Raw genomic sequence first — 16,238 nt, 5'->3', positions numbered from 1 at the left:
AGGAGTGTAATGGGGATGGAATGGGTGGGAGTGTTTTTTATGCCTTTGTTTTTGGCTACCTCGCTTATAAGGGGGAAAACCCTTTGGTATATGTATATATATATATATATATATATGTATATATATATATATGCATGTATGTATGTATGTATTTATTTAACTAATTATAGTGTGCATTGGTGGCGTAATCAGAAGCGTGCTGGTCTCGCAGTTGATTAATTGTGCGTTCGAAACCCGCGCTCCTCCCCAGTTCCCAACCCTGGCCTTTAGCTATTTGGCTCAATAGCCAAAGCTTCGGCCACAGCTATTCAGCGCCTCCTGCCGTAGGCTCCTCACCTCAAACTGCTGAGTGTTCCTGGTTTCTGATTCTAGGGACGAAACGCATATCGCTGGATTTTGTATAACAACATAGGAAATGGCAAATGAAATCGATCACTTGCTTGTAACTTAAACATGCAAAATCTTGCAGATGGTCCGAAACAGATCATACATGAAATAAGACGGTGGCCACGGTGTCACTGCAACGATGTTACCCGGAGGAAACCCCCAAATATATACAGACGTACTCACTCTTTGAAATATTTCGTAACATTGCCAAATCAATTCGTTATCATCAACTGTGACTGGAAAATGGTTTTGTCATCGGTTTGAAATTGATGACCACCATTTTTCAAATGGAACTGATAATAACGTGGACCAATGGACTTGACAAGGTTACATTTTTTAATATATATTGTTGGGACACCCTGTATGAGGCGGATCATAGTCTATGAATGTTCCAGCTGCAACAGACCTTAATGATATTTTCTTTTAAGATCTACAAAACAAGAACAATATTAAACATAAATAATGTACTCCCGTACAGAGTTATGGACACGCGGAAGGATTTACCACAACAGGCAACGGAATATGAATCAGCGTAAGAATTTTATAAGAATTTGAGAGGTTTGAAAAAGTTGGGGAGACACAGGAACAAGATATTATCTATAAAGCAAAAATACCCCCCCCCCTCCTCTCGCAAAGCTACCAAGAAAATATACTACTCGTCACATTCAAGAACAGCCACTTTGAATAATTAAATTTTGAAGAATTTATGAGAGTAAATAGAAACAGTTTATAAAGATGTAGTGGTAAGGTGTTATACAATAAGAGCGAATAAAATGTACAGAATGTATCTGTGAGAAACGACACTTTATCTTTATTGTACGATTACTTCTTTCGAGTCTTGCGTGATCAGCTGCCATTTCTCGACGAAGTCAACATTGGAGAGAGGTGTCGAGATAGTGCCTTGTGATTGCCAACGTCAAACACCAATCCAAATATGGGTTGTAAAGACTTCATAGTATTATTTCTTGGCTTACTGCTTCTCCAAAGTACTAGAGGAGAAGGAGATGAAGACTTAGGAGGCTCTGGAGGTGGACGATACAAAATAGAAGGTCGTGTGGTACGACCCGATTCTTCTTCCGTAGGGCCTGCTGATTGGTTTGCAACAACGAAAGTATTCATTAATGCAGGAAATTACGGCTTCCTCAGGTAACTAGGATATGTGAAAAGTATGAATTTAGTAATTTTCATCGTTCTAGTACATTGTTGTTTACCTCTGAACGTATTTTTTCAATTATTTCGTGATATTTCGAAATCTTCGGATCATCATCATATGACATATTCACAACTTACAGGGTTTCCCAGGACCATTTATTCCTACTACTTTTTTCAAGAATGTATTGATTAAATCCATATAAGGAATTACAAACTAATAATATCCAAGGGAATTTGTGAAGTTTCATTTTACTCAGTATTTTCTGAGGTCCTCCCCCTCCCTCCACTACAAGTAACAATGAGCTTGGGGAAATGGGGATTCTAGTGGGTGGGGGCGGGCAGTGGCAGAAACTAGTAATTTCCTAACCTAACCTGCTGTGCGAATGAGACGAAAATTCTTAAATACCCATCCAAGGAAGTAAAAATACAAACTACTTATTTTGTGGGGATATTGTAAAGCAAAAGAAGTTTTTATGATGTTTGCGAGTATATGGCTGTCATCACCTCTTTTGCACCCCCATACATATTTACCACAAATTGATAGTCATGGCATTTTTTTTTTTTTTTTTCATATTAAGATGAATATTATCATTGGTATTAGTTGTGCACACCTATGGCTATGTGGTATAGCATTAGAAAATTAGGTAAATCTTTAGTTTCAACCATGGGAGGAATATAGCAATAGAAAATTAAATATTAATTTTGTAAATTAAAATGTATCAACGTAATATGCAATTTTGTATGTGGAAATGACAAACAAACAGGTGCTAAAACATTTCTTTAGAAACGAAGTTGTGTACGACGAATGGTACGCCATGTTTGTTATGGTAGATGCCGACGTCGAATAAATGAAAGGATGATAAATTCGTCTAAGATAAACTAAACTAAACTAAACAAACCTAACCTGTGTTTAATAAATCATTACCTGTAAATTAGATATCATCCGGCTTGTCCTTGTTGTCGTCATGGTGAGAGACGTTGGTGGGCTTTTTAACCACTCTCTGAGCTTATGGAGTATGCAAATTAATATTTAATTTTCTATTGCTATATTCCTCCCATGGTCGAAACTAAAGATTTACAGGTTAGGTTAGTTTAGTTTAGTTTACCTTAGATGAATTTATCATCCTTTCATTTCTTCGACGTCGGCATCTACCATAACAAACATGGCGTCCCGATCCTATGCTACTGACTTCGTTCATTAGCATATTTAGTTTGTAGCAAGGTATTTTTATTTTCATTTCCGCACACAAAATTGCATATTACGTTGATACATTTTAATTTACAAAATTAACATTTAATTTTCTATTGCTATATTCCTCCCTTGGTCGAAACTAAAGATTTACCGAAAATTAAACATTAATTTTATGAATTGTAATACATGAACATAATGTGTAATTCTTTTGGCGGAAATAACAAAAAAACTTGCTACAAGCAAATCTAGTGAACAAAGCCACTAGACTAGGATACGGTCCAGATGCTAGGTAGGTCAAACACCACCAGAGGCGCCACCGTCGATGACGAGCACAATAGCGCGTCATTTTATGCGCACGCCGTTCAAACGGCCAAATTTACATACCGCGGGAAATTTAATTAATAAAAATGTTGCGTGAGTGTATTTACTACGATCGTAATAAATTTCAAACATTCACATCATCAGTTACATGTCGGTCAATAAAAACATTAGATAAACATGGCGGCCTGCATTCAGCAGTATATCAAAAATTGGTATATGTTTCAACGTAAAAAATGAGCTAACAAATTTATTGTGCGGGCAACTGACCATAATTAACCAAAACTACTAGTATCGTGGATTATTCTAATACCAAAATAAAGTCAGTATGTTACGGTAGAGCTGAGAAATTGGTTGTTAAAATTAGTTTTTTTTTCTATCGGGTCGGATTATCGGATAACAACATCAACATCCATCCCGCCATCTTATCTATCACTGGTGATATGGACCAAACTTCACTCTATTAAGTTTCTTACTATTATGTTATTAGTGTAATAGACTTATAGTTGAATTATTTTAAATATTTCCTTTAAAATGTGTGATTTTCATGTAATTTGATCGAAGAGAAGTTACGTTTTCATCCTCCGTAATATTACGGACCACAGCTACGATTCGTCCTGCCCGCTATCTATGATCACTGGTGGTATGGATCAAACTACACTATTAAGTTTGTTACTATTGGGTTATTAGCGTAATACCTTGCATATAATTGAATTATTCAAATTATTTTCTTTAAAATGTGTGATTTTCATGTAATTTTACGGTATTCGTAGCTGTGGTGGGTAATTTTGCAGAGGATAAAAACGTAATTATATGATCAAATTACATGGAAATCACACATCTTATAGAAAATAGGTCAAATAATGCAACCATATGCTAATTTTTTATATAAAATTGTGCCTGTCAGTAAAAACCGTCATTGTTTACGTTTGATCGGCGATCAGTCAGACCGCACGTTTCGGCCCGATTTCCTCGGACAAAATAGGCCCGATTTAATTCCATTCAAAATGCAATATCTCGAGAACTAGGACAGCTAGATGGATAAATCAAATTGCATTATACTCATAGCGACTTTTTCCATCCCATGAGAACTACTTCAGCTCAAATATCAGGAATTCCATTTTCATATTGACCTAGCTACAGATGCCATGGTGTTGTTTGTCCAGTCGAGTCACTGTCAGACGATGGCTTTCACGTTGTGGACCGGGTGTTCACCAACTCCAGGTGACATTGATAAGTGCTGTTACAAAGACAATAGGGCTTCCTTGGACTTTATGAGAGAACATAGGGTTCTGCCATCATCTGTTAATTCCCTGAGGTACAATAATAATCAGGCCGTCGGCATGTGATGATGACGACAACCCAGATAATCTTTAGAATTTGATGTACCAAATTACTTAATATAGGATAGGTTAGATTAGAATAGATGAATTTATCATCCTTTCATTTCTCCGACCTTGGCATCTGTCAAAACAAAGATGGTGTATCATTCAAGTGCTGCAACTTCATTTGTTAGTAAGTGGGTTTTAGCAACTTTTTTGTTATTGATTTCTACCTAGAAAATTGCATATTACATTGATGTATTATAATTTACAAAATTAATAATTAACTTTCTATTGCTATATCACATAGGTGTGCACTTCTAAAATGAATTAATTATAATTTTTTTTTTTTTTTAGAAGTGCACACCTACGTGATGTAGCAATAGACAAATATTCACTTTGTAAATCATAAAACATCAACATAATATATTTCTGGGCAGAAAAAAAAACATGGCAAAAGCAAATACACAACTGAATGGAGCTATGACGATAGGTTCAAGATCAAATGGTGTCATCTGTCCAGGTTTGTCAATGACAGTTTGACAATGGCGTTGATGTTGTGTACCCGGTGTTCTATCTTACCAAATGACGTTACCATGCTACATATTTTTAAAACAGTGTTATGGAGCTGAGTTTCATGTTCTTCAAGCTATGAAACTCCTCTACACCCCACAATCTGATCGGATGCCAAAACCGGCTGTCAACATCCCTAGCAACAATGACCCTGAATACCTCTAGAATTACAGGTACAGTGAGTCCTCCTTATATGGTAATTCTTTATCCAGTAAATTCACAGTTACGGTATTTGGTAAATACTACCCTTGATTCTATTTATTGTAAGAAAAATACACGGATATAGATCATACGGTATCCGCTCGTGTTTTGGAGGTAAAACTAGATATTTTGAAGAGGAAAGAGCAGGGAGAAGGTACATCAGCCATAAGTCGAAACTTGGGTTCGGTATACGGTAATTTAAATTTGCGGTAAGGTTTTCAGGAACACATATGTACCATATGACGGGGACTCACTGTACTGCTTTACTAAATGCAGGTTAGGTTAGACAGATTTGTCATACTTTAAATTCAGTGACCTTTGCATCTGTCAAAATGAAGATGAAGTCTCAAGCAGTTGTCATGGCTCCATTTGTTACTGTATTGCTCTTAGCAAGTTTTTCTGTTATTGATTTACACTAAGAAAAATATATATTATGTTGGTGTATTATAAACTACAAAATGAATATTAAATTTTCTATTGCTATATCATGTAGGTGTACAGTTCCAAAAATTTACCTCATTATTTCCTAAGAGTTAGGTTAGATTAGGTTAGGTCTCACAGCAGCAATTCTTAGCTATATCATCAACTATCACTTATCATTCTGAGTATTCTGAACCCTATATATAAGTACCACAAATTAATAGTAAAGTTGGTAGTGATTTTTAAAAAATTGAGATGAGTGTTTTGGTATATTGTAAAGATGTTGCTGGTCTCACAGCTGCAATTCTTATCGATATTAACGTTGGTAGTGATTTAAAAAAAAATTATACTGGCAAACATCCTTGTAATTACCCAAAGGTGATGTTTTGCTCCCAGTTCACTTCATTTCACTGCACATGTGCCATAATAGCCAGTCATAATGCAGTGTGTCAGAATGACCTGACTTTATAAAAAAAAGGAGTGAATAATCAATTTTACCCAGATGATGAGCAAATAGACTTTTTTTATTCAAACTACATCTGGAGGAAGGATGGGAGAGGACAGAAGACAGGGGTGAATGGAGAATGGTTGTATATGGATGATGTTGTGATGCATGAGGTGGAATGGGTTGGGGGATGGGGGGTGAGGTAGTATGTGTGAGCAAAATTTGATGCAGCCCGAAGGGATTTCTCCCTGTCTTCTCCTTTTCTACATGGGGAGACGGAGAGGGGGGTCGCCAATTTAATGAAGCAGCCTTGCTTTGGATGTGCTGTGCCTTGCAACACTGCCTCTGACCCAGGGCAGTGGACAGGGTGCAGGGATGACCCGTCATCCAGGAGGTGCTAAGATAAGAGGGAGGGTGGAGGGGAGTGGAGTGTATTTAGGGATGAAATGTGTGGGAATGATTTTATGCCTTTTCTTTTTGGCTACCTCCCTTGTAAGGGGGAAAAAGCCTTGGTTTATGCATGTACATCTGGGTCATTCAGACTGTATCAGTGGACCAATACTAATGCAGTATGGCACTCCTGGAGTATAATAGTCCTATCTTGCAACATGATATACTTCCCATATCCAGGGTTGGACAATTTGCCCACGTGCCTGGGACACCCAGATTTCACCTGCAGGCAACCATGAGTTGCTCCAAAGGATCCCACTGGGCAGCTACTGTAAAACTGGAATTGTCCATCCCTATTATTGCTCCCTTGCTAAACATGACATGAATTGTAAATATTTAGGATGGCATAGAATATTATTTTCTAAGTCACTAGAGGGATGAGAGAGGTAATTGTGATTGCAGATGGAATTTCCAGGATTCCCATTCAGTTTCATAAAATACCAGATAAATTATCAACAATCAATTTTATAATTTAAACTCCAAATTACTTTAGTCTGAATATGCAGTTCTGTTCCAGTATTAAACACATTTTTCACTTTTGCACATGAAAGGTAATTTTTTTCTCTAGAATGGTTGGGTTAGGAGACATTGGATAATGCAAGTTTCATGTTTGATATCCGTATTTGCATGCTATTGGAATTTTACCTTGCAAGGGTAATTTAATTTGCTGTTGAGCATGGGAGGAGACAGGGTAGCATATCAGGTTACTGGATGGGACCACTGCATTGTGTTTGAGTTTCATATTTTCTGTATTTGATCTGATCAGAGAATGTTTCCTGATCTTCAAGTACAAGAATTTTAGAATTATTTTATTTGTGGTTTTGACCATTGAGCACCATTTATGTAGGGGTTTGGAAAGAATACTATATATATTCATGTATAGTGAATATTTTTATGATTAATTTTTTTACTTGAAAAATAGGGGGTTGCACTGTACGCAGGTAATGTTTTTGAAAGTTTTTCTAAGATTCATGCATTTTTGGTGACCAAAAGTACATCAAATCTTCATTCGTATCAGAATTTTTAAGTAGTTTTTCTGACTATTTTGGGGTATGTGGTATTATTTTAATTGTGCACACCTATGCGATATAGCATTAGAAAATTAGATAATAATTTTGTAAATTGTAATACATGAACATAAGATGCAATTTTCTTGGCAGAAATAGATAACAAAAAACCCTGCTACAAGCAAAGCTAGTAACAAACGAAACCGCTAGGATACAGTTGAGATGCCATGTTGTCTGTCTGTCCATTCCAGTCACTGTCAGTTAGATGATGGCTTTCATGTTGTGGACCAAGGGTTCTGCTGTCCTCTGTTAATTGCCCAAGGTACAATAATAATCAGGCTGTCAGCATCCTTGACAATGACTTGGATAATCTTTAGAATTTGAGGTACCAAATTACTAAATATAGGTTAAGTTACATAGGTAGTTAGGTTAGGTTAGAAGAGACAAATTTATCCTTTCATTTCTTCAACCTCGGCATCTATCAAAACAGACATGGCGTATCATTCAACGACCGCGGCTTTGTTAATAATTCAGTTTGAGCAAATTTTTTGTTATTGATTTCCACCAAGAAAATCACATATTACATTGATGTATTATAATTGACAAACTTAATCATTTTCTATTGCTATATTGTGTAGGTGTGCACTTCTGAATATTTACCGTACCTTTGTACAAAAAAAGAATGTACATTTATTTGTAATGAAATATATCTAGAATGATGACCAGCATTGTAAATTTCATCTATGGTAGGCCTATTAGTAATGTTCAAAAATTGGAATTGTATTCTACCTAAGATATATGAAAAAATCAGCTTCTTTACCAAAAAATATGTGGGGTCACACTATACATGAAAACTGCTTATACATGAGTATATATGGTAGTTATCTAATTATTTGTGGAGCATTGCTAAATTATTTGAGAATGGTATGTCAGCTCACAATTGCTTATAACATGGTATGGTTCCTGGAATGGTATGTTGCAGAAAGTGGCATAGTGTAATTATGTAAACAATCATTTCTGGTATTTTACAATTATAGTTCACATTATTCAATTACTTTCAGGTGTCCTTCACTTGTCTCAAACATGAGAGTTTATAGACCTCGCACAGAAAGACTTCTTTTTACCAGAGCAGACAGTTCTAATTGTTTAAGTATGTGTCAGTCTCTATGGCTCTGGAACCAGTGTAGGATGAGGTGCTCATTGTCTTCTGTGTGGTGGTTGTATTTAGGGCAGTTTGAATCTGTGGCCAGACCTATTTTGTGGTATTTATTTACCTAATTGTATTATACAGGAAGGAGCAATGTTTTTTGGGTCTTGTCTCCTATTCTCTAATTTTCTAACATACTTTGACTCAAATTCATGCATGGTGTTACTGGATAGGAGCTAGATGCTGTCTTACTTCTTAAGGAATTTTTCCATGGTGCTGATGTCTTGGAGGGGTTTGTGAACTATTGACTTAGTCTGTTTTGAAAGCTGTTTTTCAGATCTGGTCATGACTTTTTGTGTGGATGTGTTATATGGTGCAGATAGTAGGTTATATATGTGAACGGTAAACTGCTGGTGTGCATTTTTGTGATGTTTAGCTGATGGTGCTTTGTGATGTAATGGGATGGATGAGTGGAATTGAGGGCTCTAGCATAGAGGTGTGTACCTATCATTTTCATATGACATCCTATGTGAAGGATTTTGGTTTCTGCGTGTAGAACTATTGGGTTAGTTTTGATGAATTCTGTTGTTGTTCTTAATGCATGGCCACAAAAACAAATTGCCCCAGATACAACCATCACACAGAGGATGCTGAATACCTCATCTTACACTTCCCTACCTGAGCCATACCCAGGCAATAACACAATATTTCTTCTTTGAGTGATTTATGGAACTGTCCATTGGCCATTGCTGGTTACCTGGGAGCCATGTGTCTCCTAGAGGAGAGACCTAGGACAACAGATTGATTATATAGAAGTGAGACCAGTGATTGGTGTGTATCTGTTACTGGTCATGCAAGATGTATGGCAGAGAAAATCATCTCCCTGCTGGCCATTTTCAAAATTCATCAATCCACCTCACCTTCATCTCACTCTGTCTCTACACCAGGCCCAAGATCTTTCCATGAACTTGACTGTATTTCTTCCACAGTTGGATTGATTGGATGTAAAATACCAATATCTATCTTTCACAGCTTCTTACAAAAAATTAGGACTCCTAACTAATAAATCTATACCAGAAGGTTTCTTTCCCCTTAAAAGGGAGGTAGCTAATTAAGTCATGGACCCATCCTCCACCCATCCAAACTTTGAATACTCCACAAAATAAAACTCATGACACAGGACACTGACACTCCCAAAATAAAAGAAAATTGTGCCCTCATGTGGACCTACCCTTGACTAACTGAATCAATATGTAAAGTATAAGATAATGTACAATCATCGTATCTTATCACACCATTACTATATCCATAGGAAAGCAATGTCGTTTACTTCCTTCAGGTGTTTCTACGTCTGAGCATAAGGGTCCCTGTGGGCACCCATGGAGGATGGTCCAGAGCCTTGGATATTTTGTCACTGGGACACCCAGCACTGGTGACAAGTCCCCACTTGTGGAAATTCTCTCCAGTTTTGCTGACTTTAGCTCTTGCTCTGTTTAGAGTTATCCAATCTTTCATGATGAGAGTTGTTCTGCTGGATAGGCTTTCATTTGGTCTTGATAGCACCTCATTGGATGGAGAGTGGTCACTCTTCCTCCACGTTTCCCCTCTGTAGGCCACCTGTTTGCTCTGGGTCCTCCATTGTTATGAAACATTTATAAGATTGTAGTCGTCTTACTGATGTCCATATGATGGGTACTGGGATAATATAGTTGTTTGTGTCTTTTGATTCTTGCTTTGGTATCTCATCAGATGCAGGGCAGTGCAATACCAGCTAGTCTGTATAAAGCTGGTAGGGGTGTTGCTTTTAATGTGCATTATTTGTTCAGTTCTGGAAAAACTTTGTGTGTGTGGCATGACCTTGCCTGAGCTGGTGAGCTATATTTTGCAGTGGAGTAGCATAATGCCAAAGTTGTTTGTTTTAGTTTTGGGATCTGCTCCCCAACTAGTGTGGGTTAGTTTTCTGAGGAGGTTATTTCTATTTGCTAGTTTATTTATATGTTCTTGGTGGTGTGAAATTGTTCAAGTATATAAGTGCTGATTTACCATTGCCCATAACAACTACCAGTATAATGGTAGAAATGATATTGTATAAATACAGTTTATAACATAAATTTTTACCTTTATTCCCAACAGAGAAGATGGAAGTTTTGTCATCAACAATGTACCCTCAGGTTCTTATGTAGTTCAAGTGATGAACCCTACCTTTATGTTTGAACCTGTCAGGGTAGATATAAATTCAAAAGGAAAAATGAGAGCTAGAGTCCTCAACAACATTCAAACATCACAGGTCACCCCGGTAAGTCAGTTAAAGTTTCAGTATTTTTTTTTTTATGAATCCTGCTGTTATAGTATGTGCTCTTATCAGATTTATGGTGCTTAGTGTCAGTATTTAACAGATAGGACTGTTTTTCATATAGATTTATGAATATGATAAATGCAGTTAGTGTTGTTTGCCAAGATTTTGTTTTTAGATGTTAAGGAGCCAGCTGACCTTTAGGTCATGAAACTTCATACCTTTTCCAGACTTACCCTAGTAAACCAGAATAATGTAAGCCACATTTACCCCTATGTTTTTAAGCTGTGATGTAAGGCTTACCTATGAATGTTGTGAATGAACTTTAAATTTAGTAATAGCATTGAAGGAATGAATGGAATGTATGAAGTAAATGCATATTTATGTTTCTCTCAGGTGGCTTACCCATTGCGTCTAAAAGCATCTGGTCCATATCGCTACTTTGTGCAGCGTGAACAGTGGCGTCTAACAGACTTCCTCATGAACCCAATGGTTCTGGTCACTGTACTGCCTCTCCTCCTCATGATGGTTCTTCCACGTCTTAATGATCCTGAGACCCGCAAAGAGATGGAACAGCTACAGATGCCAAAAATGGACACCCCAGAACTCTCGGAGATCATGACTTCACTATTTGCAGGTGGAAGTCAACAACAATCAAAGAAGGCAAAGACAGGGAAAAAGAAAGATAGTGGAAATTATAGAAATTGAGTGTGCTTTGCATATAGATATATGTATGTATATACCAATAGCCTTTTCTCCCTTGTAAGGGGGTGGGTGATTGAGTCAAAGTATGCCTTGACTCTTTGTGGGAGAAAGATACAGAAAGGGGGTTAAATATATATATATGTATATATTGTTTTGTTTTCTCATCCTTGGCATCTCTCCTGCATAAGGTGGGGGGGTAGCCAAATCCATCCTCAGTGAGGGTGGTCTTCTTAACCCAGAAAACAGTAACAGGGATGGATGGGGCCATTTTCCTCACCAGTAAGAGTAAAAAAAAAAAAAATAGATAAATAAAGTAATAATAATAATAAACTCTTCATTCCCAGTTACTTAATTCCTCCCATTGTAGGTCATAATCCATCCTATATACAGTCTTTCTCTTGTCAACCCGTTTCTTTTCCTCCCCTTAGTATTTTCATTTGTACTTCATAGTGTTTGCCTACCCCACATTTATATCATGTCTTTTACTATCTATACACTTGTGCTGCACCTTTGAATTTCTTGCCCCCTTTCATTTTCTCCATGTCCAAACCACCTTATCAGAGTTTAGTTCATTTCATCATAATTTTATACACCTCTGTATTTTTCTCTTAACTCCCACCCCCCAATTTTGTACATTGTCCATTTTCCTTACTCCACACATATTTCTACACTATCCAGTGATTTTACTACATATAATGTCAACAGTTCATTGCCATGCAGCACTATTGTCTTCATAACCATCATCAATGCTGAGTGCTCCTGCCACCTATCTGTCGTGTGTTCCATTTCTTTTGCCATTCCTACATATACCATTTTATGAGCCTCCAAGGATCTAAATATATGTATTGTTCCTGATTTGAAATTCTATTGGTTTTTATCCTTTTCCTTGTTTTTGACATTTGTTCTTGTCTTTTACTTGTTTCACAAATCTCTCCATAGATTATTAATTATGTAGTATACTACTATCTCCCAGTAACATATATCAATGATAAGCACTTGATATTCAGACAGCTCTCAGTCTTTCACCATAATTTCACTGCTCTGAATTGGTCATAGGATGATTTAAAAGTTCCATCCATTTAAATACTAAAGAAGGTGAAGAGCCCACCATGAAATATAGTACATCCATTTTTTAAAACCACCTCAGATCCAAATCACTGTCTGTTATGCAAGTTTTTCATATGCCATTCCTTTATTTGGTTATTTATTTATTATTAATTTTATTCAATACTCCGAGCAGTTTACTTCTCCCCATACATATTCAGTCTCTTGGGATCAATGGTGGGTACCTGTATGAGGTGATTTTACAAGAAGGATGTTGGAAAGAATTATCTCTGCCACCCATTTTCAAAACTTGTAAACATCCGCATTTCCATCCAGATGTTCAACCCTTGTTCAGCCCATGATCTCTTTTCTTTACCTTTTCACATAAGGAGAGGTGATAAATGTGATTGTTCAGCAACTCCAACTACTGTAGGCAGGTGACATAGAAACTCGTTCTAGGACAACATGTATATTAGTCCTTTATTTTTTTTCTCGGATCTTTTGGAGACCCTAAAGGCCCCTTGCCAGCCACCATGGGGTTGTATGTTTTCAGTCAGTGAAACTAAGCAACATTTTTTAATCCAGTCTCATAAACATTGCTGTATGAACCATTTCATTGTAAGGTTTTTCTAGGTGACCCAAGGTCTTTCTGTCGACTTAAGTTTTCTTCAGCATTTTCACTTGTGGTCTAACAGTTGGTGACAGCTCCCCTATCAGCTGGGGGACATAGAAACAGACCTACACTAATAATCAGAAACGGAAGTCTTTCTTCCTAGAGATATCTGGAAGGGTCTAAAGACCCTTGATGGCTACTGTTAGCCACAGGTTTCCAGTTAGTGAAACCTGAGATAGCATGAGCATATCTTCTGCTCCTTAGCTCATACCCTGAGAGTAGTTGGCCTCAGATGTTATTTCCAGATTTTGACACCTTTTTAGCTGCTGATGTTTATCAGAGCAAAGATTTGAATTTTTTATTATTATTATTTTTTTTCTTTTTTATATACATTTTTTATTTTTGTAAATTATACAAAGCATGTGTGTTAAGTACTACCATGATTAGTAATCACTTTTTCAGCCATGCAGAAATATGTTTTGAATTTTGCCTTGTTCTCTACTCCCTTTCTACATGACAGTATCAGAAGATGAATTTGGTAGTTCTCAGAAGTAGAGGATTCTGGGAGTGGTACCAAAGATTTTTTTTTTTCCTCATGTCATACAAGACTTCAGTGGTGATGGTGTAGGAACTTTACATCTTTAATAGTACAAAGATGATGGGATACAAAAGTATTTGATTACTTTCATTGGTGAATAATGGATTATTTGAAAATGTACAGGGAACTAGTCATTTTACATAAAGTTGAAGTACTTCCTGCTGTAGGATACTAGGTCACAGGTAGGATCTGGTTATTGAAACTGAATTTATTATTGTGTGTGTGTATATATATATATATATATATATATATATATATATATATATATATATATATATTTTTTTTTTTTTTTTTTTTTTTTTTTTTAGAATTCATTATTTTGCAGGGAATTGGTAAGCCAGGTTTGTCAAAGTATTGGACCAACTATTTACTGTACTCTGAACTTCATTCTTTTGAGATGAAATAGTACTCTAAGGCAATCCAGGACATGCACTGCAGGTATTGAATATAGAAAAAAAAGAAAATCAGATCCCAAATTTATTAAGATATGATGTCTCTAAGACCCAAAAAGAAAAAATTAAAAGGAATTTGCTTACACTGCTGGTATTGAATATGATGCATAAAGATATTCAAGACCCAAGAAGAAAATGAAAAGGAGGTGCTGTATATAGACAGTTTGATGCTGTACATGGAAGTCTTTATCTTTTTAAAAACCAAGATTTGGAATAGGATTTTCATGGTTTTTGAAGTAGGGAGTATTCATTAATAACCTTTGTTTTATTGCAGGGTATTTTCATAAGTTTTGTGTCACCTAAGTTTGATTTAAATTAATGACCTTTCGTTGTTGTTACACATCCTTTTGGTTAACTGACATTTAAGAGTAATCAAAATACAATACAGATTATATCAAGACCATAAAGCTTAATAGAACAGATGTGGCAGTGGTCATAAAAAGAACTTATGAGTGTAGAATAAACTGATTATGGATTGCAATAAGATAGTGGAAGTGATTAAAATTATTACAGGTAAATAATTTGATGTAATATCCTCTATCAAGAAAAAAGGAAGAATGGTAACTTTTTATGTCACTTGTAGACTTGCGCACTGGAGTTCAGTATGTACTAAATATTGGTTAAATCAAGCAGTGATGAAAAAATATACTAAACTGTTTTGCACATGAGTTTTCTTCCAAAGTTAATGGGTGTCCACAAACATTTCCCTTGGCCAAAAGAACTGCAAAATTTGTAGTAATCCTGAATTGTAGTAAAAAAAAAAAAAAAAAAATGTAGTTCCAACCAAGTAGTTTATATTGTTTCAAGAAAAGGTGCTTACAGGGAAGAGTTCCAAAGGAATGCAAATATTTGTCTTGAGTGTGATGTTACAATGTATGATGCCATATTTCAGTATCTTTATTGTAAAATGATCTGTAGCACTTGAAGTGTGTATGTTCACATGTAAAAGAACTTTTTGTGGGAAGTTGTCATTGTTTGTTTCTGTATATGACCATAGATATATTCCCTCTTGTTATATGCTGTCACAGTTTTAGGTGGTTGACTGAGATCATAACCAATGAATTTGCTTTATAATTATAGAGTGCTGACTTTATTCTATGCTCTGATTAAATTGTGATTGTGACTTTAGTCTTTTTTATTCACTTTAGTTCTTTCTAAAATCAAGTACAAGTGAAATGAAATATTTTGTGGTTTGAAGTAGCCTTTATATTGGTATATTAGCATTCAGAAGTTAAAATGAAAATAATGTGCGTACAATGCCTTTCCTTTACCTCTAAATCTCTCCCAATATGTGTGCACATACTGGATAGTTGCTGGTCAAGTAGTTTAAAGCACTGTTATGTGGAGGTGGATCAAGCTCTGCTTTGGCAGCAAGTTCATAGTAAGGACATACAGTACTACATTAAATTCCTGTTTCAAAAAGCCTTCCATAAGGTGGCACTGACTTGCCCTCTCTGAGAGGGAAGTTCATGATGTTAAGATATACTGTAAATGAGTATGTGTGTGTGTCTATATGGTTAGGGCACATGGAATGAATAATAGAAGGTTAACAAAAAGAGCACGGAAATAGATGGGTTGAGTGAACTTCGGGGACGACCAAAAATGAGGATTGATGGGGTGAAAAGGCCTTTGAACATGAGGGGAAGGAAGGCATAGGTGTAAGTGGTGAATGGATATGTATGGATAATATTTTGACACAAGCCCAAGGGATTTCTCCCCTTCTCTATTTTCCACTCAATGTGTCTTGCTGTATCACTTCTGATCCAGGCAGTGAGCAGGAGACCAGGATGATCATTCATCTATGAGGAGATAAAATGAGTTGGTGAATGGGAGTGGATTCATGCCTTGCCTGGCTACCTCCCATATACATGTGTATGTATATTGTTGCCTCAAATTTCACAAAGTGAAAAACCTGCAGT

The 16,238-nt window shown here is 36.3% G+C and overlaps 1 protein-coding gene across 1 annotated transcript; it reads left to right on the top strand.

Annotated features, from left to right (window-relative positions):
• Positions 1-1,231: 1,231 nt before the first annotated feature.
• Positions 1,232-15,442, top strand: LOC143027053 (endoplasmic reticulum membrane protein complex subunit 7-like). Its single transcript, XM_076187944.1, has 3 exons — positions 1,232-1,533; positions 10,748-10,910; positions 11,304-15,442. Exons 1-3 carry the CDS (start codon positions 1,322-1,324, stop codon positions 11,613-11,615), a joined length of 687 nt encoding a protein of 228 aa, XP_076044059.1. The 5' UTR covers positions 1,232-1,321; the 3' UTR covers positions 11,616-15,442.
• The last annotated feature ends 796 nt before the right edge of the window (positions 15,443-16,238 follow it).

Source organism: Oratosquilla oratoria, chromosome 7 (genome assembly GCF_046742065.1).
Source record: "Oratosquilla oratoria isolate Oo_2021 chromosome 7, ASM4674206v1, whole genome shotgun sequence".
Classification (NCBI taxonomy): Eukaryota; Metazoa; Arthropoda; class Malacostraca; order Stomatopoda; family Squillidae; genus Oratosquilla; species Oratosquilla oratoria.
The sequence above is the reverse complement of the archived record's forward strand: the minus strand, read 5'-3'. Positions and strand labels throughout refer to the sequence as shown.

Bases quoted from the DNA above. Each gene is read 5' to 3' on its own strand.
- LOC143027053 (XM_076187944.1), top strand. From the start codon at position 1,322: ATGGGTTGTAAAGACTTCATAGTATTATTTCTTGGCTTACTGCTTCTC. The intron at 1,534-10,747 runs GTAACTAGGATA...TATTCCCAACAG, and splicing joins GGAAATTACGGCTTCCTCAG to AGAAGATGGAAGTTTTGTCA. The intron at 10,911-11,303 runs GTAAGTCAGTTA...TGTTTCTCTCAG, and splicing joins AAACATCACAGGTCACCCCG to GTGGCTTACCCATTGCGTCT.